This window comes from Tachypleus tridentatus, chromosome 1, assembly GCF_004210375.1.
Source record: "Tachypleus tridentatus isolate NWPU-2018 chromosome 1, ASM421037v1, whole genome shotgun sequence".
In the NCBI taxonomy this organism is placed as follows: Eukaryota; Metazoa; Arthropoda; class Merostomata; order Xiphosura; family Limulidae; genus Tachypleus; species Tachypleus tridentatus.
In genome coordinates, this window is record NC_134825.1 from 107,544,225 (window position 1) to 107,569,691 (window position 25,467).

Below are 25,467 nucleotides of genomic sequence, written 5' to 3' on the forward strand. Positions count from 1 at the left end.
TACTGTAAACATTTACTGCAGTAAATTGGAGCCAGTTATGTAATTAAACTATAGAACTTATTAAGCCTAACAGAAACATATATATATAAACTGAAAAGCCCACATAACTGTGCGCTTTATTGAGCCTGACAACCTGGGTACTTTTATAAAGTAGCCCTTGTTGTGAAACCTGTTGTAACCTTGTTTCTCTGTAGTCTTAATAAAATATTATTTTACTTATTTGAAACCTCAGAAATATTTACAACTTCTCTGGGGAAGTGAACAACCAAAGCCAGTGACAAAACAAAAACATAATACATTTTTAGTAGAGTTTGGTTGAAATGGATCCTTCCAACCTGTTTCTAAAGTGAGATGATGTTATAGCTTCTATAATGATGCCATCTATAATGATGCCTTATATAGTGATGCCATCTATAGTGATGTGATCTATAATGATACCTTCTACAGTGATGTCATCTATAGTGATGCCTTTTATAGTGATGCCTTCTATAGTGATGTCATCTATAGTGATAACTTCTATAGTGATGTGATCTATAATGATGCCATCTATAGTGATGGCATCTATAGTGATGCCTTCTATAGTGATCTCATCTATAGTGATGTCATCTATAATGATGCCTTCTATAGTGATGTCATCTATAATGATGCCATCTATAATGATGCCTTCTATAGTGATGTCATCTATAGTGATGCCTTCTATAGTGATGTCATCTATAGTGATGCCTTCTACAGTGATGTCATCTATAGTGATGCCTTCTATAGTGATGCCATCTATAATGATGCCTTCTATAGTGATGTCATCTATAGTGATGCCTTCTACAGTGATGTCATCTATAGTGATGCCTTCTATAGTGATGCCATCTATAATGATGCCTTCTATAGTGATGTCATCTATAGTGATGCCTTCTACTGTGATGTCATCTATAGTGATGCTTTCTATAATGATGCTGTCTATTATGATGCCTTCTTTAGTGATGCCATCTATAATGATGCCTTCTTTAGTGATGCCATCTATAATGATGCCTTCTATAGTGATGTCTTGTATAGTGATGTCATCTATAGTGATGCCTTCTTTAGTGATGCCATCTATAATGATGCCTTCTATTGTGATGCCATATATAGTGATCTCATCTATAGTAATGCCTTCTATAGTGATCTCATCTATAGTGATGTCATCTAAAATGATGCCATCTATAATGATGCATTCTATAGTGATGTCATCTATAATGATGCCTTCTATAGTGATGTCATCTATAGTGATGCCTTCTGTAGTGATGCCTTCTATAGTGATGTCATCTACAGTGATGCCTTCTATAGTGGTGTCATCTATAATGATGCCATCTATAGTGATGTCATCTATAGTGATGCCTTCTATAGTGATTCCATCTATAGTGATGCCTTCTATAGTGATGCCTTCTATAATGATGCCTTCTTTAGTGATGCCATCTATAATAATGCCTTCTATAGTGATGCCATCTATAGTGATGTCATCTATAGTGATGCCATCTATAGTGATCTCATCTATAGTGATGCCTTCTATAGTGATGCCATCTATAATGATGCCTTCTATAGTGATGTCATCAATAGTGATGCCTTCTATAGTGATGCCATCTATAATGATGCCTTCTATAGTGATGCCATCTATTGTGATCTCATCTATAGTAATGCCTTCTATAGTGATCTCATCTATAGTGATGCCTTCTATTGTGATGTTATCTATAGTGATGCCTTCTATAGTGATGCCATCTCTAGTGATCTCATCTATAATGATGCTTTCTATAGTGATGCCATCTATAATGATGCCTTCTATAGTGATACCATCTATAGTGATGCCATCTATAATGATGCCTTCTATAATGATGTCTTCTATAGTGATGTCATCTATAGTGCTGCCTTCTATAGTGATGCCATCTATAATGATGACTTGTATAGTGATGCCATCTATAGTGATGTCATCTATACTGATGCCTTCTTTCGTGATCTCAGCTATAGTGATGCCTTTTATAGTGATGTCATCTATAATGATGCCTTCTATAGTGATGTGATCTATAATGATACCTTCTACAGTGATGTCATCTATAGTGATGCCTTTTATAGTGATGCCTTCTACAGTGATGTCATCTATAGTGATGTAATCTATAGTGATGCCTTCTATAGTGATTCCATCTATAGTGATGCCTTCTATAGTCATGCCTTCTATAATGATGCCATCTATAATGATGCCTTCTTTAGTGATGCCATCTATAATGATGCCTTCTATAGTGATGCCATCTATAGTGATCTCATCTATAGTGATGCCTTCTATAGTGATGCCTTCTATAGTGATGTCATCTATAGTGATGCCTTCTATAGTGATGCCATCTATAATGATGCCTTCTATAGTGATGCCATCTATTGTGATCTCATCTATAGTAATGCCTTCTATAGTGATCTCATCTATAGTGATGCCTTCTATTGTGATGTTATCTATAGTGATGCCTTCTATAGTGATGCCATCTCTAGTGATCTCATCTATAATGATGCCTTCTATAGTGACGCCATCTATAATGATGCCTTCTATAGTGATACCATCTATAGTGATGCCATCTATAATGATGCCTTCTATAATGATGTCTTCTATAGTGATGTCATCTATAGTGATGCATTCTATAGTGATGTCATCTATAGTGCTGCCTTCTATAGTGATGCCATCTATAATGATGACTTGTATAGTGATGCCATCTATAGTGATGTCATCTATACTGATGCCTTCTTTCGTGATCTCAGCTATAGTGATGCCTTCTATAGTGATGTCATCTATAATGATGCCTTCTCTAGTGATGTCATCTATAATGATGCCTTCTATAGTGATGTGATCTATAATGATACCTTCTACAGTGATGTCATCTATAGTGATGCCTTTTATAGTGATGCCTTCTACAGTGATGTCATCTATAGTGATGTAATCTATAGTGATGCCTTCTATAGTGATTCCATCTATAGTGATGCCTTCTATAGTCATGCCTTCTATAATGATGCCATCTATAATGATGCCTTCTTTAGTGATGCCATCTATAATGATGCCTTCTATAGTGATGCCATCTATAGTGATGCCTTCTATAGTGATGTCATCCAAATGATGCCATCTATAATGATGCCTTCTATAGTGATGTCATCTATAGTGATGCCTTCTATAGTGATGTCATCTATAATGATGCCATCTATAGTGATGTCATCTATAGTGATGCCATCTATAGTGATCTCATCTATAGTGATGCCTTCTATAGTGATGCCATCTATAATGATGCCTTCTATAGTGATGTCATCTATAGTGATGCCTTCTATAGTGATGCCATCTATAATGATGCCTTCTATAGTGATGCCATCTATTGTGATCTCATCTATAGTAATGCCTTCTATAGTGATCTCATCTATAGTGATGCCTTCTATTGTGATGTTATCTACAGTGATGCCTTCTATAGTGATGCCATCTCTTGTGATCTCATCTATAGTGATGCCATCTATAATGATGCCTTCTATAGTGATGTCATCTATAGTGATGCATTCCATAGTGATGTCATCTATAGTGATGCCATCTATAATGATGACCTCTATAGTGATGCCATCTATAGTGATGTCATCTATACTGATGCCTTCTTTCGTGATTTCAGCTATAGTGATGCCTTCTATAGTGATGTCATCTATAATGATGCCTTCTCTAGTGATGTCATCTATAATGATGCCTTCTCTAGTGATGTCATCTATAATGATGCCATCTATAATGATGCCTTCTATAGTGATGTGATCTATAATGATACCTGCTCTAGTGATGTCATCTATAATGATGCCATCTATAATGATGCCTTCTATAGTGATGTGATCTATAATGATACCTTCTACAGTGATGTCATCTACAGTGATGCCTTTTATAGTGATGCCTTCTACAGTGATGTCATCTATAGTGATGCCATCTATAGTGATGTCATCTATAGTGATGCCTTCTATAGTGATTCCATCTATAGTGATGCCTTCTATAGTCATGCCTTCTATAATGATGCCATCTATAATGATGCCTTCTTTAGTGATGCCATCTATAATGATGCCTTCTATAGTGATGCCATCTATAATGATGCCTTCTATAGTGATGCCATCTATAATGATGCTTTCTATAGTGATCTCATCTATAGTAATGCCATCTATAGTGATGTCATCTATAGTGATGCCTTATATAGTGATGTCATCTATAGTGATGCCTTCTATAGTGATGCCATCTATAATGATGCCTTCTATAATAATGCATTCTATAGTGATGTCATCTATAGTGCTGCCTTCTATAGTGATGCCATCTATAATGATGACTTCTATAGTGATGCCATCTATAGTGATGTCATCTATACTGATGCCTTCTTTCGTGATCTCAGCTATAGTGATGCCTTCTATAGTCATGCCTTCTATAATGATGCCATCTATAGTGATGTGATCTATAATGATACCTTCTACAGTGATGTCATCTATAGTGATGCCTTTTATAGTGATGTCATCTATAGTGATACCTTCTATAGTGATGTGGTCTATAATGATGCCATCTATAGTGATGCCTTCTATAGTGATTCCATCTATAGTGATGCCTTCTATAGTGATGCCTTCTATAATGATGCCTTCTATAGTGATGTCATCTATAGTGATGCCTTCTATAGTGATGCCATCTATAATGATGCCTTCTATAGTGATGCCATCTATAATGATGCTTTCTATAGTGATGCCATCTATAGTGATCTCATTTATAGTAATGCCTTCTATAGTGATGTCATCTATAGTGATGCCTTATATAGTGATGTCATCTATAGTGATGCCTTCTATAGTGATTCCATCTATAGTGATGCCTTCTATAGTGATGCCTTCTATAATGATGCCTTCTATAGTGATGTCATCTATAGTGATGCCTTCTATAGTGTTGTGATCTATAATGATGCCTTCTACTGTGATGTCATCTATAGTGATGCCTTTTATAGTGATGTCATCTATAATGATGCCATCTATAATGATGCCTTCTATAGTGTTGTGATCTATAATGATGCCTTCTACAGTGATGTCATCTATAGTGATGCCTTCTATAGTGATGTCATCTATAATGATGCCATCTATAGTGATGTCATCTATAGTGATACCTTCTATAGTGATTCCATCTATAGTGATGCCTTCTATAGTGATGCCTTCTATAATGATGCCATCTATAATGATGCCTTCTTTAGTGATGCCATCTATAATGATGCCTTCTATAGTGATGTCATCTATAGTGATGCCATCTATAGTGATGTCATCTATAGTGATGCCTTCTATAGTGATGTCATCTATAGTGATGCCTTCTCTAGTGATGCCTTCTATAGTGATGTCATCTATAGTGATGCCTTCTACAGTGATGCCTTCTATAGTGATGTGATCTATAATGATACCTTCTACAGTGATGTCATCTATAGTGATGTCTTTTATAGTGATGCCTTCTATAGTGATGTCATTTATAGTGATGTGGTTTATAATGATTCCATCTATAGTGATGCCTTCTATAATGATGCCATCTATAATGCCTTCTATAGTGATGTCATCTATAGTGATGCCTTCTATAGTGATGCCATCTATAATGATGCATTCTATAGTGATGTCATCTATAGTGATGCCATCTATAGTGATGTCATCTATACTGATGCCCTCTATAGTGATGCCTTCTATAGTGATGTCATCTATAGTGATGTCATTTATAGTGATGCCTTTTTAGTGATGCCTTCTATAGTGATGTGATCTATAATGATACCTTCTACAGTGATGTCATCTATAGTGATGTCTTTTATAGTGATGCCTTCTATAGTGATGTCATTTATAGTGATGTGGTTTATAATGATCTCATCTATAGTGATGCCTTCTATAGTGATGTCATCTATAGTGATGTCATCTATAGTGATGCCATCTACAGTGATCTCATCTATATTGATGCCTTCTATAGTGATGCCATTTATAATGATGCCTTCTATAGTGATGTCATCTATAGTGATGCCATCTATAATGCCTTCTATAGTGATGTCATCTATAGTGATGCCTTCTATAGTGATGCCATCTATAATGATGCCTTCTATAGTGATGCCATCTATATTGATGCTTTCTGTAGTGATGCCATCTATAGTGATCTCATCTATAGTAATGCCTTCTATAGTGATCTCATCTATAGTGATGCCTTCTATAGTGATGTGATCTAAAATGATGCCATCTATAATGATGCATTCTATAGTGATGTCATCTATAGTGATGCCTTATATAGTGATGTCATCTATAGTGATGCCTTCTATAGTGATGCCATCTATAATGATGCCTTCTATAATAATGCCTTCTATAGTGATGCCATCTATAATGATGACTTGTGTAGTGATGCCATCTATAGTGATGCCATCTATAGTGATGTCATCTATACTGATGCCTTCTATAGTGATGCCTTCTATAGTGATGTCATCTATAGTGATGCCTTCTATAGTGATGCCATCTATAGTGATGTGATCTATAATGATACCTTCTACAGTGATGTCATCTATAGTGATGCCTTTTATAGTGATGCCTTCTATAGTGATGTCATCTATAGTGATACCTTCTATAGTGATGCCCTCTATAGTGATGCCGTCTATAATGATGCCTTCTATAGTGATGCCTTCTATTGTGATGTTATCTATAGTGATGCCTTCTGTAGTGATGCCTTCTATAGTGATGTCATCTATAGTGATGTCATCTATAATGATGCCATCTATAGTGATGCCATCTATAGTGATGTCATCTATAGTGATGCCTTCTATAGTGATTCCATCTATAGTGATGTCATCTATAGTGATGCCTTCTATAGTGATGCCCTCTATAGTGATGCCGTCTATAATGATGCCTTCTATAGTGATGTCATCTATAGTGATGTCATCTATAGTGATGCCATCTACAGTGATCTCATCTATATTGATGCCTTCTATAGTGATGCCATCTATAATGATGCCTTCTATAGTGATGTCATCTATAGTGATGCCTTCTATAGTGATGCCATCTATAATGATGCCTTCTATAGTGATGCCATCTATAGTGATCTCATCTATAGTAATGCCTTCTATAGTGATGTGGTCTATAATGATTCCATCTATAGTGATGCCTTCTATAGTGATGCCTTCTATAGTGATTCCATCTATAGTGATGCCATCTATAATGATGCCTTCTATAATGATGACTTCTATAGTGATGTCATCTATAGTGATGCCTTCTATAGTGATGCCATCTATAATGATGCCTTCTATAGTGATGTGATCTATAGTGATGCCATCTATGGTGATGCCTTTTATAGTGATGTCTTCTATTGTGATGCCATCTATAATGATGCCTTCTATAGTGATGTCATCTATAGTGATGCCATCTATAGTGATGGCTTCTATAGTGATGCCATCTATAGTGATGCCTTCTTCATTACCTAAAATAATCTTTAAACACCTTATGTTTTTTGCTTCGTAAATGTTGCATCAGGTTTAGGTTTTGTAAGTGAATTTTGTAACACAACACAAGCCAAGCTATACAGAATCTAAGTGATTAGGAACACAGAGGTATGATAGTAGCAGGAGCTTGTATCTCCACAAACTCTACGAACTGGAGATATCACTACGATACATTTGAACTGTACCGTTGTTCTAGTGTCGACTGTATTTACTGTTAAAACCGAAACAAACATTAGAGTGATAAACGCACACAGTTTTAAACGTGAACTGAAAACATGGCTGAAAAGCCCATGATCTACAAGTTGGTCAGTTTTAACTGCCGCAAGTTAACAGATGAAACTCTATTTCCACAGCATGTACCTATACCACCTTTATAAACTTTCAATTACAGGACACCTTTTAGGAAAAGTTCTTGGTGTTATTGTCAGGTTACCAAAACCAGTTGCCAAATATAACAACTTTCTATAATACTTTAATTAAAGATAGCCAAGTCTTTTCTTTCCAAATATGATTTGCAGCAGGAATGGCTGATAACGAGCAGTATTTACAGAAAGTAAACATCACAAGCACACTCATCAGTTTTCAGTTTAACTGTATCGTTCATTCACTGGTAAGAAGAGGCCTGGCCTGGCCAAGAGGTTACGGCACTTGACTTGCAAACTTAAGGTTGTGGGTTTGAATCCTTGTCACCCAAACATGCTTGCCCTTTCATCCATGGAGGCATTATAATGTGATGGACAATCTCACTATTTATTGGTAAAAGAGGAGCACAAGAGTTGGCAGTGGGTGATGATGACTAGCAACCCTTCCCTCTAGTCTTTCACTGTTAAATTAGGGACAGCTAGCGAAGATAGCTCTCGTGTAACTTCATGTGAAATTATAAAAACAAACAAGCACTGGTAAGAGGACAAAAAATTAAACCCACTGATCAGAGAGATCACACTAATGTGAACATCACCTTCCCTTTTGTACTCACCTATACTGTCCAGAAAATGTAGAATACATGTTAAATCTGAATCAACTTCCTGCAATCCCTTAACACATGGAAAGCGATCGACAGCCTCAAGGAATTTACAAAGCACCATACAGCTTTGAAGTCATACACACAAAATGAACTACAATTTTCTATTGTAGAAGATACAACTGACATTAAATATGGCATGAATAGGAAACAACTGTAATAATATTCATTTAGAAACTGGAAACCTAAAAAAAGTTCTACACATTAGAAACAAACAAACCAGGCTTTAACACGATAAATAAACTGAAGTAGACAATCAATGAGTTCCATTGATCTAGAGACAAACCTAAACACTAATCAGGTAACAGGATTCCTCAACCCATGGATTATTCCATGTAACACCAAACATCGTTAGATTGTGTTGAGCTTGTACAAAAGTCTTAAAGGTCAGCAACATTTTCCATCATCCTAGCTCCTATGTATTTTATTGTATTTATTTACTACGTTTGTTTCGTGGGCAGCACAAACATGATTTAAGGTAAACATAATGTAGTAAAGCTCTTAGTTGTAAACACGTGTGTCTGATGGAAGACAGTGGTAATAAGCTGTTTTGTGAGAGCTGATGGTCTAAGAAATGTAAATGATGCCACAACCACTAAAACATTTTTAAACTGGACAATTTTGTTTGTCCTTGAAGTTTTAAAAGAAAAAAACTCAGGATCTGTATAAAACGTTTCTCTCATTAGTAGTATTATGTATTCCCTTGTTCAAACGTCACATATTTTGGCCACAGACACATTTGTGTTTTAAAATTATTATATTTACTGATCAGATTATACTTATCCATAACTAATATTACATTACATTCAGGGCTACAAAAAGTTCGAAAGTTACATTTGTTGAGTGATATATTATTTAAAACAAAATACATTTAGAAACGTCTATGTGTTAGTTCTAAAAACACAGAGTACTTCCAGCTGACGTGCACACTAACTTTAGTGTGGAAGCAGTTGTAAACTTTAGTTTTATGGTCATTTGAACAGTCACATGTATTTAAGATATGTGTGATATACAAGTCAAAAATACCAAAAGTTAAAATAAACACAGTTCCTCTCCAAGTGAGTGTCAGTCCAGAGTTCACGTAAAATGACAGAGTTCTGCATACTTTAAACAATTGACTGACAGAATGTTGTTAGAAGTTAACGTACCTGAGTTGTTGAAGTTTCTTCCTTTTGACTTCTTCTAAATCAGTTTTTCTCTTCTTTACTTCATCTTCTTCCATGGTACTTTCTTCAAATTGTTGTTTCTTTTGTAAGACACGTTCCTTTTCTTTCTGTAAAATTTGTTTTCTCAGATCTTCAGCGTACTGAAGATTTCTCTGACGACGTTCGTTCTCTTCTTTCTTTTCCTTTTCTGTAGCTTTCATCAGAGCCCTGATTGTATAATTATTCATCTGGTTATAAGTGAAACAGGTTTATATTTTGTTTTATTTGTTCAATACTTATTTTCTATCCCGGCATGGCCAAGCGTGTTAAGGCGTTCGATTAGTAATCTTAGGGTCACGGGTTCGAATCCCCGTCCACCAAACATGCCCGCCTTTTCAGCCGTGGGGCGTTATAATGTGACGGTAAATCCCACTATTCGTTGGTAAAAGAGTAGCCCAAGAGTTGGCGGTGGGTGGTGATGACTAGCTGTCTTCCCTCTAGTCTTACACTACTAAATTAGGAACGGCTAGGGCAGATATCCCTCGAGTAGCTTTGTGCGAAATTAAAAAAACAAACAAACAAATTTGTTTTCTATAATTCAAGTTAACATTATTTTATTATTTTAAAATGAATTTCAATCCAATATTAATTTCTGTATCACAGAAATAAAAGTACTTGAAGGAATCAATAATCTCAAGTGTAAATTATAATTATTAGCTTTATCTGTTTACTTCTACATGAGAAATCGTGTTACCTGAGCTGTTTTTCAAACTCAATGCGTTCTCTTTCGGCTTCAGCTACTAGAAAGTTCTGCTGGTATAAAACCTGTTCTTCTCTCGACTTCCTTAACATATCTTCCACTTCCTTTTTCTTGACCACTTCTTCCATTTCCTTTCTTCTCCATTCTCGCTCCACTTGCTCTTGGTTTCTACGTGCTCTTAAGGCATCCTACACATTCAACAGCAGTAATACCATTGTAACTTTTCGTAAGAGATTCTGTGGATGTTCCAGAAAGACAACATAGTAGTTTTGGGATGAAAGTAAGGACATTCAATAAAAAGTTGCTCATTTTTCATACATGATAACTTCCTTATACATTACTTAAATATAGCATCCTAGTTGTCTGGTTGACATTCCTGTTGTATAGAAGGCAGGGGCGTAGCTAGAAATAGCCATTAGGGGGGGGGGGTAGTTTGAGTGCTTGATGCAAGCGCCGCCGGGGATATTTTTTAATAAAAACATAAAAGAAAAGCCTGAATTATGCATTCTGAGACCACCTTTTTGGCAAATTTCAGAATGGCACACTGAAGTGTTTGTCTTATTTTTTTAATCATAAATAAATATATAGGCCTATATATATATATATAATATATAACTTAAAGTTATCAGGCCCAGCAAAGTAGGCCTACAGTCCTGTCATCAACATATAAAACATAGAGTCACTCAGGAGAGTACAAAATATATGTATAGTGTGTATAATCTGTATTCAAATATCATGGACAGTGTATGTTCAGATTCACTGGATTTCAAGAATTAACTACACAAATAAACAGTGGGTGGCACCGTGGCAGGCTGGCAGCACCATAGCACTAACCTAGTACCATTGGCGCCATCTATAGTCAATCATTCACTATGTCAAGCCTAAAAAAGCAAAAGACACTGCATGGGTTCTCTAAATCCATTATTGAGGTTGAACCTGATCAATCTGCTGCAGCCAATCAGGTTGAATCAAAATTGTCAACTGAATTGTCAGAGTCATCACTGTGGCCTTCTATCAGTGCTGCCACTACCACCTCAGGTCCAGTCTGGAACATTGGAAATTACATGAATTTTTGATGATGTCAGCATTGGTAAACAGGTAAGTCGACTCCTCATTATATTAATTTTGTATTAAAAATCATGCAAACACTCTGATGAGTTTTAGACTGAATATTCATTGCTGCTAGTGATTGTAGGCCTACAGCCACAGGATGTTAGGCCTGCTCTGTGAAGTACAGCTCTAAGCCTTTCTCTTAGAGGTTATTATACTCTCATAACAAACTTTCCTATGTGCAAAATAACTTAATTAGAACTATGTCTTTCTGACTCTTTTAGATAAAGGCTGAAACCAAAAAATGCTTCCTTGAGAATGTCTGGAAGCCAGGGAGTGATTATGTTTTCCCTCCAGTGTGGTCCAAGAAAGCTGCGTTTCCAGCATCGTTGGTTTTCACAGTGGAGATGGCTGCTCTACAGTCAACATGCAAATGGTGCTTTCTGCAAGTAGTGCTGTCTTTTTTCTCCTGATGGTGCTGGCGTTGGAAGCCAGAAATTGGGACAACTAGTGAAATTTCCATACATAAACTGGAAGAAGGCTGTTGAAGACTTTAAGGCACATGAATTGAAACAGTACCACCAAGACAGCAAAGAAAAAGCTAACAATTTTCTACAGGTTGTAAACACAAGTTCATATGTGCACTTGCAGCTTGATGCAACTTGCAAGCAAGAAATTAAACAGAACCGGCAGTATTTGATGCCTATTATTGATACTGTATTGCTGTGTGGGAGACAGGGTTTAGCTTTGAGGAGAAAATATGATTCTAGTCCAATGTTTGTTGGTGAAACTGATGAGGAGCCCATCAATAATGATGGGAATTTTCGGGCAATTTTGCGCTACAGGGCAAAGGGTGATGTCAAGCTTTCAGCAAGCCTTAAGAGTACAAAGAGGAATGCTACGTATCTGAGTCCTCAAATTCAAAATGAAATCATCAATGCCTGTAATACTCATGTTCTTGATGCTTTGGTCAACAGGGTTAATGCTGCAAAGTGTTTCTCAATATTAGCTGATGAAACAACAGATATTTCAGGCATTGAACAGTTTTCGCTGTGTGTTAGGTATTTGCATGGTAATGACAACTCTGTTGCAACGAGAGAAGATTTTTTGCAATTTATACCTGTTTATGATGTGACAGGCAGAAACTTGGCTGATGTTACCATAACCAATCTGACAAAATATGGTATTGACATGACTTACCTGCGAGGACAAGGGTACGACGGTGCTACCTCTATGAGTGGGAAATTCAATGGTGTCCAAAGACACATAACTGATAAATTCCCACTTGTACCCTATGTACACTGCAGTGTCCATTCCATAAACTTGGCAATTTCTGATGCTTGTAAAGAAGTTCCTGTGCGAAATTGCATGGGAGTAATTTCTAGCATTGAAAACTTTCTCAATACACCCAAACGAAACCACGTTTTGGCTCTTTCGGTGGAGTATAAAGCACCTGAATCGAAAAAAAAGCTTGAAAAGTCTCTGCCCCACCCGGTGGGTTGAGAAGCATGACTCAGTCATTGTCTTTCTAGAATTAATCCATGCACCTGCAGATGCCCTTGAGACCATATCGGGTTGGCAAGACAGAGATTCTGCCATGCAAGCCAATCAATTGTTGTGTTCTATAACACAGCCAGAATTCATCATCACTGTACTTACCATTGCTAAATTGTTTTCCTAAATTGTTTTTCTCTGTGTAACTTACTGCAGCAACAGAACATTGATTTAGGTGCTGGGGTGCATCACTCAGAAATAGTGGAAGATTTAATCGGTTTACTCAAAAATAATACTGTGAATGAATTTAACAACATTTTCTGTGAGGCTTAAACTCTGTGTAGTGAGCTTCAAATTGACATCATAATGCCAAGGCAGGCTAAAAGACAGGTGTACCGTGCTAACACACAAACACTAGCCCTGAGGAGTACTTTTGTATTGTTGTATTTGTACCATTTGTTGATCACTTTCTTTCACAAATATGTAACCGTCTGTCCAGTCACAAAACTCTCTTTACAAACTTCATGTGTCTACTACCATCACGATCTACCACAGAACGGTCAGAACCTACAGTACAACAATGTGACCAAATTAAAGAGTTGGTCAATATATACAAGGCTGACATTGACAACACTTCACTAGCCGCAGTAGGTGAACTAAGGGTTTAGTACAAATCACTTGTGAACAACAGACCAAAAAATGTCATAGATGCATATGCAATGTGCAATACAGAAATGTTCCCGGTCATTTCTAGACTGTTGAAAGTATTTGCCACGCTGCCTGTGTCAACGAGCTCAGTGGAGCGTTTGTTTTCAACTCTCAGAAGACTCAAAACGTATTTGAGAAATACCACCACTGAAGATCGATTTAATGGCCTGGCCTCATTATACATTCACCGTGATATTAAAGTTGAACCAAACTGTGTTGTAGATGTCCTGGCAAGAACAAACAGGTGTTTGAGCCTTTCATAGATATTCGATTGTCTCTAGTTCTGATAAAACTTGCTGTATTAAAAGAGTGTTCAATCAGAAATTTACATTTGATCATTTGTTGTGTGTGAAATTATCTGCCATGCAATCACGGATCTTTATGAAACTTCACAGGTGGCAACTGAACTTGTCTAAAACGTTTGGGTCCATGGGGGGGTTAACACCCAACCCCTCCCCCTTGGCTACGTCCCTGATAGAAGGTATAATTAAATAAAACAAGTTATTTTACTGCAGTAGGCTTAATGTTATTCTAAATAACATAAAAGATTTCAGCACAAGAAATGTTAATGTTGGGCCGTTTCAGATAGAGCATCTAGAATCTGCCCCTAATTCTTTTTAAAGATAAAATATAGCTAATACTATGTGGAAAATAGTGTTACAAAATGTGAAAAGAACTGCATAACACAGCTGATAATAACATAAAGTTACAGACCTATACAAATATAAGTAATGAATTCGATACTTTGTAACCTGTGCTAAGTGACTGTTATGTGATTGGCATAACGTAATGTATCTACTTTTCAATTTTTTTAGACACTAATGTCTCTAGAAATATATTTATATGATACTTCAAATATCTAGTAATAAATGAAATATTAATGAAAAGTGCGCTTATCTTAATAATAGTTACATGAAGTTAACTTTCTCTTTACGTATAATCTGGTGTTTTGATAAGGCTTAGCAGTAGGCAAGTGCAAGGCTATGGATTGCAGTAACCAAAACTCAAACTGCCTTGTGCCAGATAATATACTCTGTAGTTACAGTTGTGATGAGTATTACAACTGTGGCATACATTAGGAATAGCAGTATATGGATGTTGTGTTGGAACTGTTGACCATTTATCTTCTCTGGACAGCAGTAGTAAGTTAGGGGATGGCTTTGTCTGAATATTAAGATTCTGTGACCTGGTCAACCAGAATAAGACTCTTTCAACATCAGTATTACCAACCACGTTTGACCACGAAACATTTGTAAGTGAATAATTAAATCCAAATACTGTTAATTATACTTTTCATAAGACTTTAGCGTTAAACCTATCAGAATTATATTTTTTAACACCACTGTTAGGAAGTACAACAGCCTTAATATTAATGTCTTATGATCAGTATAATTAATTTTAATAATACTTTACCAGCTTAGAAAAAAACTACACATGATTGTTATAACAACAATGTCTTTACAATTCACACCATCACAACCGATTGTTATAACAACAACGTCTTTACCATTCACACAATTACAACTACAACTGATTGTTATAACAACAATGTCTTTACCATTCACACCATTACAGCTACAACTGATTGTTATAACAACAATGTCTTTACAATTCACACCATTACAGCTTCAACTGATTGTTATAACAACAACGTCTTTACCATTCACACCATTACAACTACAACTGATTGTTATAACAACAACGTCTTTACTATTCACACCATTACAGCTACAACTGATTGTTATAACAACAATGTCTTTACAATTCACACCATTACAGCTACAACTGATTGTTATAACAACAATGTATTTACCATTCACACCATTACAGCTACAACTGATTGTTATAACAACAATGTCTTTACAATTCACACCATCACAACCGATTGTTATAACAACAACGTCTTTACCATTCACACCATTACAACTACAACTGATTATTATAACAAAAATGTCTTTACCATTCACACCATTACAACTACAACTGATTGTTATAACAATAATGTCTTTACAATTCACACCATTACAACTACAACTGATTGTTATAACAACAATGTCTTTACCATTCACACAATTACAACTACAACTGATTGTTATAACAACAACGTCTTTACCATTCACACCATTACAACTACAACTGATTGTTATAACAACAACGTCTTTACCATTCACACCATTACAACTACAACTGATTGTTATAACAACACTGTTTATGACCATTACAACACATGCCTTTTTTGTGTGTGTAAATTATCGACCCCAAAGGTCAATCTTCCCTGTAAATCAGTTTAGGGTAATTATTACTGGATATGTAATGTATAACTTACGTAAGAAATACCACTTAAACTATTTTTATTTTTCAGATTTTTTTAAAAAGTTATCTTTATGTAGTGGTTATGAATTTCGCCCTAACTGTAATAGAATGAATTTAATGTTTTTGATTAACCTCTAAAAGTGTCTGTTCAATGGACATAAATACACAAACAAATAAAATCAGTTTTAAATTATACTCTTTCAGCTTGTTCATCTTTCTTCTTTTCTTGTTGTTTTCTTAATTTTGCTATTTCTAGTTCTTTTGTCTTACGTTGTTGTGCCTGTTCCTCATCCATTGCTGCTTCTTTCTCCTGGAGGTAAAAAAATAAAAACTTGCAAACGATGCTTATCTATTAACAAAGGTGAAAAAAGGCCTGAAACTGATAAGAATACAGAACCTAAAAATAATTGTGTAAGAATAGGTAAAAAGGAAAATTAAACAATATATTAATAAGCAAGGTCTTCATTATAGACTTCCTGATAAAGACAACGTGGAGTAAACTTTCACTGATATGCTAAACCAAAGACTACACACCACAAAGATTGTTCTGTAAGACCCTGCTTTTGTGTCGTGCCCTCCACCAGTAAGGTAATAGTCATTTCTAGGATATTAACATTAATGCTGTTTCACTTTCCTAGATGTTAACCTGGTGTTAATATTTTAACACAGAGCTAAGCAATAGGCCACGTGCATTCTATTCAGCATGGAGAGTTTCACTGTAAATTTTAGGATTGTACGTTCATAAGCTTACCGTGTTCCCCAGGTACTGTTAGATTATAGTATGTTGGACAATTATCATTTAAAGGTCTTTATTTATACTTTTTAGTACGGTGGGTCCCAAACTTTTTGTGCTTGTGGTACACCTAATTCACCTGATTATCCATGTGAGTGTCACCACATACACTCTACTTTGATGCCCTGTGTTAGGATGATAAGTCTACACTGGCTTAAATAAAGTTGATTATTCTACACCATCATGAAAAAGCATACTTGATGCAGTATATTAACAAAATTTCATGACATAGCGATCAGAAACTACTGTGATTAATAGTATAAATACTATGTTGTTGTTGTATTAAAAACAAAACAAGAGTTAGTTCTAATGTTTTCTAAATAATGTATATGTTTGGAACAAGTTTAAACATAAACATGTATAACAAGTTGTGTGTACTATAGATGATCGTACGTACGTCATAAGCACAATATAGTGCTCTTCTTCTTGTTGAAAGTCCACTCAGGTCTATTTAATTGCTTTAGAATTTCAGTTGACAAGCTGAACTGTTTTCTCTATAACTCAGTTCACTTACATTTTGTTGATTTACTACAGCTGTATCTTCCTAAACTTTTCTGCTCCTTTTTTGTATTTAGGCCTACTTCCAATAAACATCTACTTTTTATATTTAGGCCTACTTCCAGTAAACGTCTACTTTTTATATTTAGGCCTACTTCTAGTAAACGTCTACTTTTTATATTTAGGCCTACTTCCAGTAAATGTCTACTTTTCATCTTTAGGCCTACTTCCAATAAAGATCTACTTTTTATACTTCGGCCTACTTCCAATAAACGTCTACTTTTTGTATTTAGGCTTACTTCCAGTAAACGTCTACTTTTCCTCTTTAGGCCTACTTCCAACAAACGTCTACTTTTCGTCTTTAGGCCTACTTCCAATAAATGCCTACTCTTTGTCGATGTCCACATAAGTAGGTTGAATTACTTTAGAACTGTGTTTAACAAAATAAACTATTATTATCTCTTTTCACACCATCGGACTCCCTCTAATATATATCAACTACTAGGCCTATATTAATCTTTAACCCTTCCTTCTCTGTCCTAACATAACTTTTATGTGACTTTACTTTGTTTCTTGTCCGCTCTTTCTTTCTGTTGTTCCATGTTCATCTCATACTATTTATATGTTTAGTATTAAATCATTTCCTCACTATATTTCCTTATCCTTGATATTCAATGTTCGATAATCTCAACATCAGTGAGTTACAAACACAATGTACAACACTTACCGAGTTACATAACTAAACTTGTCATAACACTTACTTTAAATTAATGATTGCTTCTAACTCTTTGTATGAACAGAACTAAATAGTCATAAGATATTCACTAATAAAATAAAATAATTCGTACATCAATAGGTACATCCAAGAGGACTTCTTCCTTGTTGTACCTTTTGAACAGATCAGCATGGTAGATGGTAAACATCTCATCAACTTTATTGTCCATTCTGTTGACCACTTCCTGTACTGTGAAAGGTCCTTTTCACTGCCTGATGAGTTTATTTATTGTCTGTAGGTAGCAGAAATAAAAAATTTCTTTTTGACCTTGGAATGTCAAAATAATGTCTCTATTATAAAACAGTTTTTGACTGTATTTGGGTTTGGCTTCTTCAGTAGAACTGTTTTAGTACTCCTCTCTGTTTAGTAAATCTCATTTCATATTGCATTATACTTTAATATCATCATTACGTCTTTTAAGCTCTCCTGATAACTGTGGTTATTTCTCCTTCCTATAAACTCTTACTGTCTGGTTTGTTTCCTATCACCAAGTTATATAAAGGCTCCTTGATACTCATGGCCCAAAGGTCTTTCACATAATGGAGAATCCACCTTCATTTTTGCCATGACAAAATTTCTCATTGTCCCATCAATTAGCAAACAGAGGTGTACCTTATCTCTCATCTCATACTAGACTGATTCTCACTGCTGCATTCAATGTTTTATAGAATTTTCTATTTCTTGTCCTTAACATAGTTTTCACACATTGGTATATTTGATAATTGTCACCTGCTCCCACCACTACTGAAGATCTTGATTAATATGCTACCTTGAGCCAACCGTTAACCATGCACTAATCAGTCAGCTTTCTTGTATCAAATCTTTCTTTTGGCAGCAGCATTCATGGTTCCAGTCACTCTTTTATTGTTTCTCAACAGCCCTGTCTTTATAAGTAACTCTATCTGCTTTATGATGAGTTTTCTGGTGTTTGCTGGTAATGAATGGACTTGCACTCATTTGCAATGTGTCCTATTTTACAACAGACATAGCATCTCTTGTGTCCTATTTTATAACAGACATAGCATCTCTTGTGTCCTATTTTAAACAGACATAGCATCTCTTGTGTCCTATTTTATAACAGACATAGCATCTCTTGTGTCCTATTTTATAACAAACATAGCATATCTTGTGTCCTATTTTATAACAGACATAGCATCTCTTGTGTCCTATTTTATAACAAACATAGCATCTCTTGTGTCCTATTTTAAAACAGACATAGCATCTCTTGTCCCTTCTGTCTGGTAACTTTGGTAAACTCATGCTTCTCATAAGCTGTCACTGGTTTCAAATTTAACTGGATGTTATTGGATTTCCTGTTATACTACATCATGTTCTGTCAGTCTTAGATCATTTCACCTACATCTTTCAGTGTGTACTCTCTTTAAAGAGCAATGATATGTAATCATAAAGTAGTCTCGCACTAATACTTCTGCCAGTTCCAAACAACTTCTGACCTACCAAAGACAATGACTCTCTTAAGGTAGCCTCGTCATCTAACTAGTGACACGCACAAATAGATTAACGAGATTCCCACTGTCCCTGTCTATTTTCTAGTGAAACCACAGCCAAGGGATCTGGCTTGAAAAAACTTAGAGTCTGTTCACTATTCAAAAACTTAGGAAAAACAATAAAACATATTGAGATGACGTTAATAACATCTAGTGCAGTGAAACAGCACTGATGTTCAAATTTTTATTTTATTTTTTTCTGAAACTTCTTTTACTTTACTTACAAGCAATGACCCAATATCAGATGGTTGTTAAACTATTGTTTGAATATGTTATAATTCTACAGTGGAAGAATCGAATTTTAGAAATAGTTCTGTCTTACAGCTTTCTGACGCATGTACTCGGTCACTCGAAGATCCTCCATTTGTTCTCTCTCCTTTTCAAGTGTCTTTCGTTTAATTAGTTCTTCATTCTCGTGGAGAAGACTTTTCTAAAACAGTGATTTACTTCAGTTAAAACACATCTCAACAAAAACTTAAATTTACGGGTAGGTTTGTTCTAGTTAAGAAATGCCTTACATTTTTGACAGCGTAACGTTAAAGGACAAGGGAACTTTTGATTCATCTTGGCTGTCCTATCCACTAAATTAAACATTTAAAGCCAGCCTTTATGCTGTAAATATTTATCACACCTGAAAGGAACTTTGTTCAAAGACTTACCACCCTGTTATAAAAATAAAACCGTCTTGGCTGAAGATGACTCCTACCCTGCCAAAGTTTATATTTACTCTAGTTTTACGATTCTCACTGTTAAATACAGAAAGTGTTGATGCATCAACATCAAAATAAAATCTCTGTTAATTCTAGTATTTACAAGAGAAAACAGGTTGAGGGATCATGTCCTATTTTTGTATGAGAATCTTTCTAAGGTAAGGAGTCCAACACTGAATGCAGTACCACAAAAGCTGCTTAACAAATAACTTATACAATAACTTAATAATTTTTTTAGGCTTATATTCAATACTTCTATAGATACAAACTTAAAATATTGTGTTCCTTGCCACAAACAACAGCACATTGCTTGGATGGCTTAAGAGACTTATCAACCAGAACACCAAAATCTTCTATTCCCATCAAAACTATACCTGTAATTCAAATTATGATATCCACATACGTCACTTTGTATTTATTATAAATAAAAGTTATCCAAGTAATTCAAATTTCTTTGTAGACCAGTATCATCATCTTGACCCGTCATCAACACCCAAAATAACTTTGTAAATCATCTTTCATCAGACTATCAAAAAACTCTTCCCACCACTGGTATAATACAAATAGACCTATAATAACAAGAACTTTTTTCATCACCTTGAAAAGATAAGTTACATAAGCCAACTTTAACTCTTCTGGTATCTATTTGCTATTCAAGGACTTCGAAGAAACAGTAGCAAGTGTCTAATGTATCCACTATTTACTGTCTTTCCAAACTCTTGGGTAAATATTATGTAGCTCAGTAAATTTGTCATTCTTTAAACTTTCAATTTTTTTTCTTAACAATCTCAGAATTAATATGATCATCTTGTTTCCATTTGGTAGGGGCCTGGCATGGCCTAGCGCGTTAAGGCGTGCGCTTCGTAATCTAAGGGTCGCGGGTTCGCCCCAGTCGCGCCAAACATGCTCGCCCTCCCAGCCGTGGGGGCGTTATAATGTGACGGTCAATCCCACTTTTCGTTGGTAAAAGAGTAGCCCAAGAGTTGGCGGTGGGTGGTGATGACTAGCTGCCTTCCCTCTAGTCTTACACTGCTAAATTAGGGACGGCTAGCACAGATAGCCCTCGAGTAGCTTTGTGCGAAATTCCAAAACAAACAAACAAATCCATTTAGTAACCATTCAAGATGAGGAATACTATCAAATCATCTTTAGTAAAAACTGAATTTAGTAACTTAACCATCCCATATCAAGTACTAGTCTTCCTGTAAGGATCTAACATGCTGCTTGACCTTAATGTATTTAAATAAATCCTTAATATTAATTTTTACATTGTGAGCTTATCTTATTACTTATAGTTTTGTCATTTCAGATTGCTGACCAGTACAGTCAACTCGAGTTTCTAACGTTTTTCTTGGTTTTTATTATTTACAGCCTTTGTTAGACAATCTGGTTTTTATTGGCAGACACTGTTTTTTAACAAGTGTGCCTATTTTCAATATTTAATAATTTTTTTTTATAATGTTTCCACATTTCATCAATATCTCTATCTAATTAAGTTACTGAATTAAAAGTAGATAGTTCTTGTCTCTCTAAAATTTGCTTTTGTTTTTAAATCGAAGCCCAAATCTCATTAATCTGTTTCTTCTGATGCACTAAAACATCAAATCTCATTTAGTAATGACTGTTTGCTTCCATGTTTCCCCAGTCTCTACCCTATGAACCATATAAAATATCATTGTTGAAGAAAACTATTTAGGAAAGTTTCTAAAAAAACCTGATTTGATTCTAACAATTCTCAATCTTATATTTAGAATTAAAATGTCTCACTATAATGATCTCAACAACGGGAAGATTCTTTATCTAAGTTCAGGGTTGTTTTGCTATCACCAACTTGAACAGGCTGTAACCCACTTTATACATATTAAACACCTAATAGTCATCAGAACTGTCTATCTATATTTAATCAGTTATTATATTAAACACCCCTGTTTCCACCAGTACTCTAAAATGATCTATTTTTCTAATATTTCTAGTATTACAATAGTAACACATTTTCCCCACACTTTAGAGAGCTACATATTTATCTGTTTTTTATTGTGTTCCTCTACACTGTCTAATCCAAATTTAATGTTGTCCTTACAGTTCAATTAATAGCTCTTACCAACAAGTCTACTTTACTTGCATGTGAGCCACATATTCTGAAAACTACTTTTCTCACAAATCCAAACAGTCAATCTCATCTTCCTTACATATTAAGCTAAGCCTAACCATTCAGTCCTAGTGACTTACTCATAATTTTGTCACTATAGTTAAGTCTTGGCAGCATTCTAGACAGAACTAAATTATTATGGTCTTTTTATTTGAATGTCTAGTACTTAACAATAAATTTCTCTGACCTTACCTTCCCAGTATCATTAACTTCTTCAAATCACCTTGTTAAAATATTCACTGCCACTTCCTACAGTTCACCTTTCTCTTATCCATAGCCTCTACTCTACTTAAAACAGCCTCCAACCCACAAACTCTACATACAAGTTGTACAACTGCTACACTAGCTTTCTTAAATGTGCACATCAGCCCCAAATAAAACACACTGTTTGCCTCTAACAATCTGTAAGCATTTAACAATTAATGATTAAGCTGTAATATAAGTTTGTTTATGAGCTTTAAGAAGTCAAGCTGAATATATGTGTATATATATATTTAAAGTTCCATATGACAGTTAAAGTTTGTGCACTATATTTGATCAAATAGATAAACAAAAGTAACGGCTCTCTAGGAAAACAGTAAAAAGTCATAATAATAATTCAGTTGTAAAACATTATTTTCTTTGCTTTATGTAACTGCAGTGTAGAAATAAACCTCTTTATGGTCCACTTAAGAAATATACCATTAGATTGTCTTGCTGTTTTTTCTTTTCCAATATATTTTGAAATTCTTCTAGTTGTTGTTGTTCTAATTTTTTAAGCATCTGACAGCCCTCTTGTTCCTTTCTGTCCTCTTCCAGTATCCTTTTTTGTTCATTTTCTCTTATTTGCTCTTGAATCATCAAAGCGTGTCTATGGGAAAACATTAACATATGAAATGGTATCTTGGATAGAGAGGGTGATGTCACTAAGTATGTAAAAAATGACCATGTAGCCATAGTTACGTGTCTGTAAAGCATTTCTCTTACACATCAATATTTGTTCTTATTACCATCTGCTTCTAAAAGTATCGGTAAGAGTTCAGAACGTTGCCTATTGTGTTTGTGATGCAGTCCAGTTTTGTACATTAACCCCACGTCCTTCAAATGATAATTTCATGATATTTGTATCTACATTATACTTATTCTGAGTGTGGTTTATTTACTCAATTATCACAAAGAACTTCTCAACAAAAATCATGTTTAACATTAAACAAATGTGCATAAATGTTCTATATCATTTGAGAAGAATATCACTTCTGACATAAAAGAACGTCTGTGAATGTTACTGGTAATGTAGTAGTCTAGAGTTGTGTTGTGGATCAAAAGACGGTAACATAATAAATATTAAGTTAATTTATAATTCATCTTATACACTGGTGTATGGAATTATTTCCATTTTTTAATAAAAGTTCTGAAGGACCAAGCACAGCCCAGCTTTGGAGTTGAGGTTCAATGGTTCACATCTTGTTTCTGCCCCAAAAAGTTTTGTTCCACAGTTTAAAGCTGTGGATGCATTATAAGAGTAACAGTGAAATCCAATTATTTGGTCTGATAAGAGCTGACAGTGAGTGGTGCCTTCCATGTATTCCATTTCTTCAACATTTGTGACTGTTTGTGCAGATGGCTGTCGTGTAGCTTTGAGTGAATTCCAATGAAACAAACAGTTTGGAAAATGAACCAAAGTCCAAATGTTACTATTATACCAAAACTTGTAATAAAGTTCATCTCAGTTCCTACATACGTTTATACTTGATATTATATAAATTTGTTTTCACTTAAAGATAGAATTGTTCCATATTTCTACTTACAGTAATAACACATTTACCTTCGTCTTTCATCTTTCTGTTTTTTCTCCATTTCTTGTTGATGGTGAAGAGCATTTTGCCGTTCTTTTTCCATCAGTTCATCCAAAATATTTTCCGCTTTGGCTAGCTCTTGTTTTATTTGTTGTTTTTCAGAATCTGATAATCTCGTATTGTTTGACATTTGGCATTTAGTATAAGCTGAAATTAAATTTGTATTGAATTATATGCACTTAAAAGAATAAAAACGGAAGTCTGCATGTTTCTAATGGTCTTGACACATTACATGCTGTGAAATTTTAAAAATTACTTTAAAAAATAAATGACATGCCCAAACTGTTATTTGATTTAGCACTTGTTGCTGAGTTGTACTATCAGTTTTAGCAAATCCCAACCCTTATAAGCAACTATGGACGAAAGCAGATTGAAAGAATAAAACTATCTTTCAAAGTTCTAAATTAAAAACAAACATAGAGCATAATAGAACTTCAGTTGTACTGACAAAACTACTGTTTAACTTAAAGTATAAATACATTTGTTCTTTTAAGATCGTCAATTTTAAGTAAAGGTTAAAGAAACATCTGTTTTCTTCTTGATCTTATGATAACACCAGTGAAGAGAAGTTACTTCATTTAGATGTTTGATTTCATCTTCTTGCTCCTGGCGTTGTTGGTTAGCTTGTTGTAAAAGATACTGGGCTCTAATGTGACTTTCTTCCTCTAACTCATCAAGTTTTTCATTTCGTTGTCTCTGAACGTCTAGATTCTGAAATATCTTCTTGCGCTTTTCAGCTGCTTCCTGTTTTAAAGAAAATTAAAAAATTATAACTATGCTGTGGGAATTAATCCTCATTAATGTGATTTAAACAGGTTAAAACAGTTAAACATTATAGTTGTAATGGTAAGGAAGTAATGATGCAGAATGGTGATTACATTCAGAACCATTGGATGTTATGTAAGTAACTGTCAGGTGCTAGTCAGAACCATTGGATGTTATGTAAGTAACTGTCAGGTGCTAGTCAAAACCATTGGATGTTATGTAAGTAACCGTCAGGTGCTAGTCAAAACCATTGGATGTTATGTAAGCAACTGTCAAGTGCTAGTCAAAACCATTGGATGTTATGTAAGTAACTGTCAAGTGCTAGTCAAAACCATTGGATGTTATGTAAGTAACTGTCAGGTGCTAGTCAGAACCATTGGATGTCATGTAAGTAACTGTCAGGAGCTGGAGAAAAACATCTTGAGTTGTTCACTTATTTCATCTTAGGTTTTGTATGTT

The 25,467-nt window shown here is 35.0% G+C and overlaps 1 protein-coding gene across 1 annotated transcript in view; it reads right to left on the minus strand.

The window, feature by feature from the left end:
- The window catches only part of LOC143232857 (cilia- and flagella-associated protein 45-like), a 79,973-nt gene that overhangs the window by 562 nt on the left and 53,944 nt on the right, over positions 1–25,467 (minus strand). The window contains 8 exon segments of the mRNA XM_076468835.1: positions 9,654–9,878; positions 10,405–10,598; positions 16,172–16,285; positions 19,872–19,979; positions 23,090–23,258; positions 24,213–24,345; positions 24,348–24,390; positions 24,817–24,987. Coding sequence (XP_076324950.1) covers positions 9,654–9,878; positions 10,405–10,598; positions 16,172–16,285; positions 19,872–19,979; positions 23,090–23,258; positions 24,213–24,345; positions 24,348–24,390; positions 24,817–24,987 — 1,157 coding nt within the window.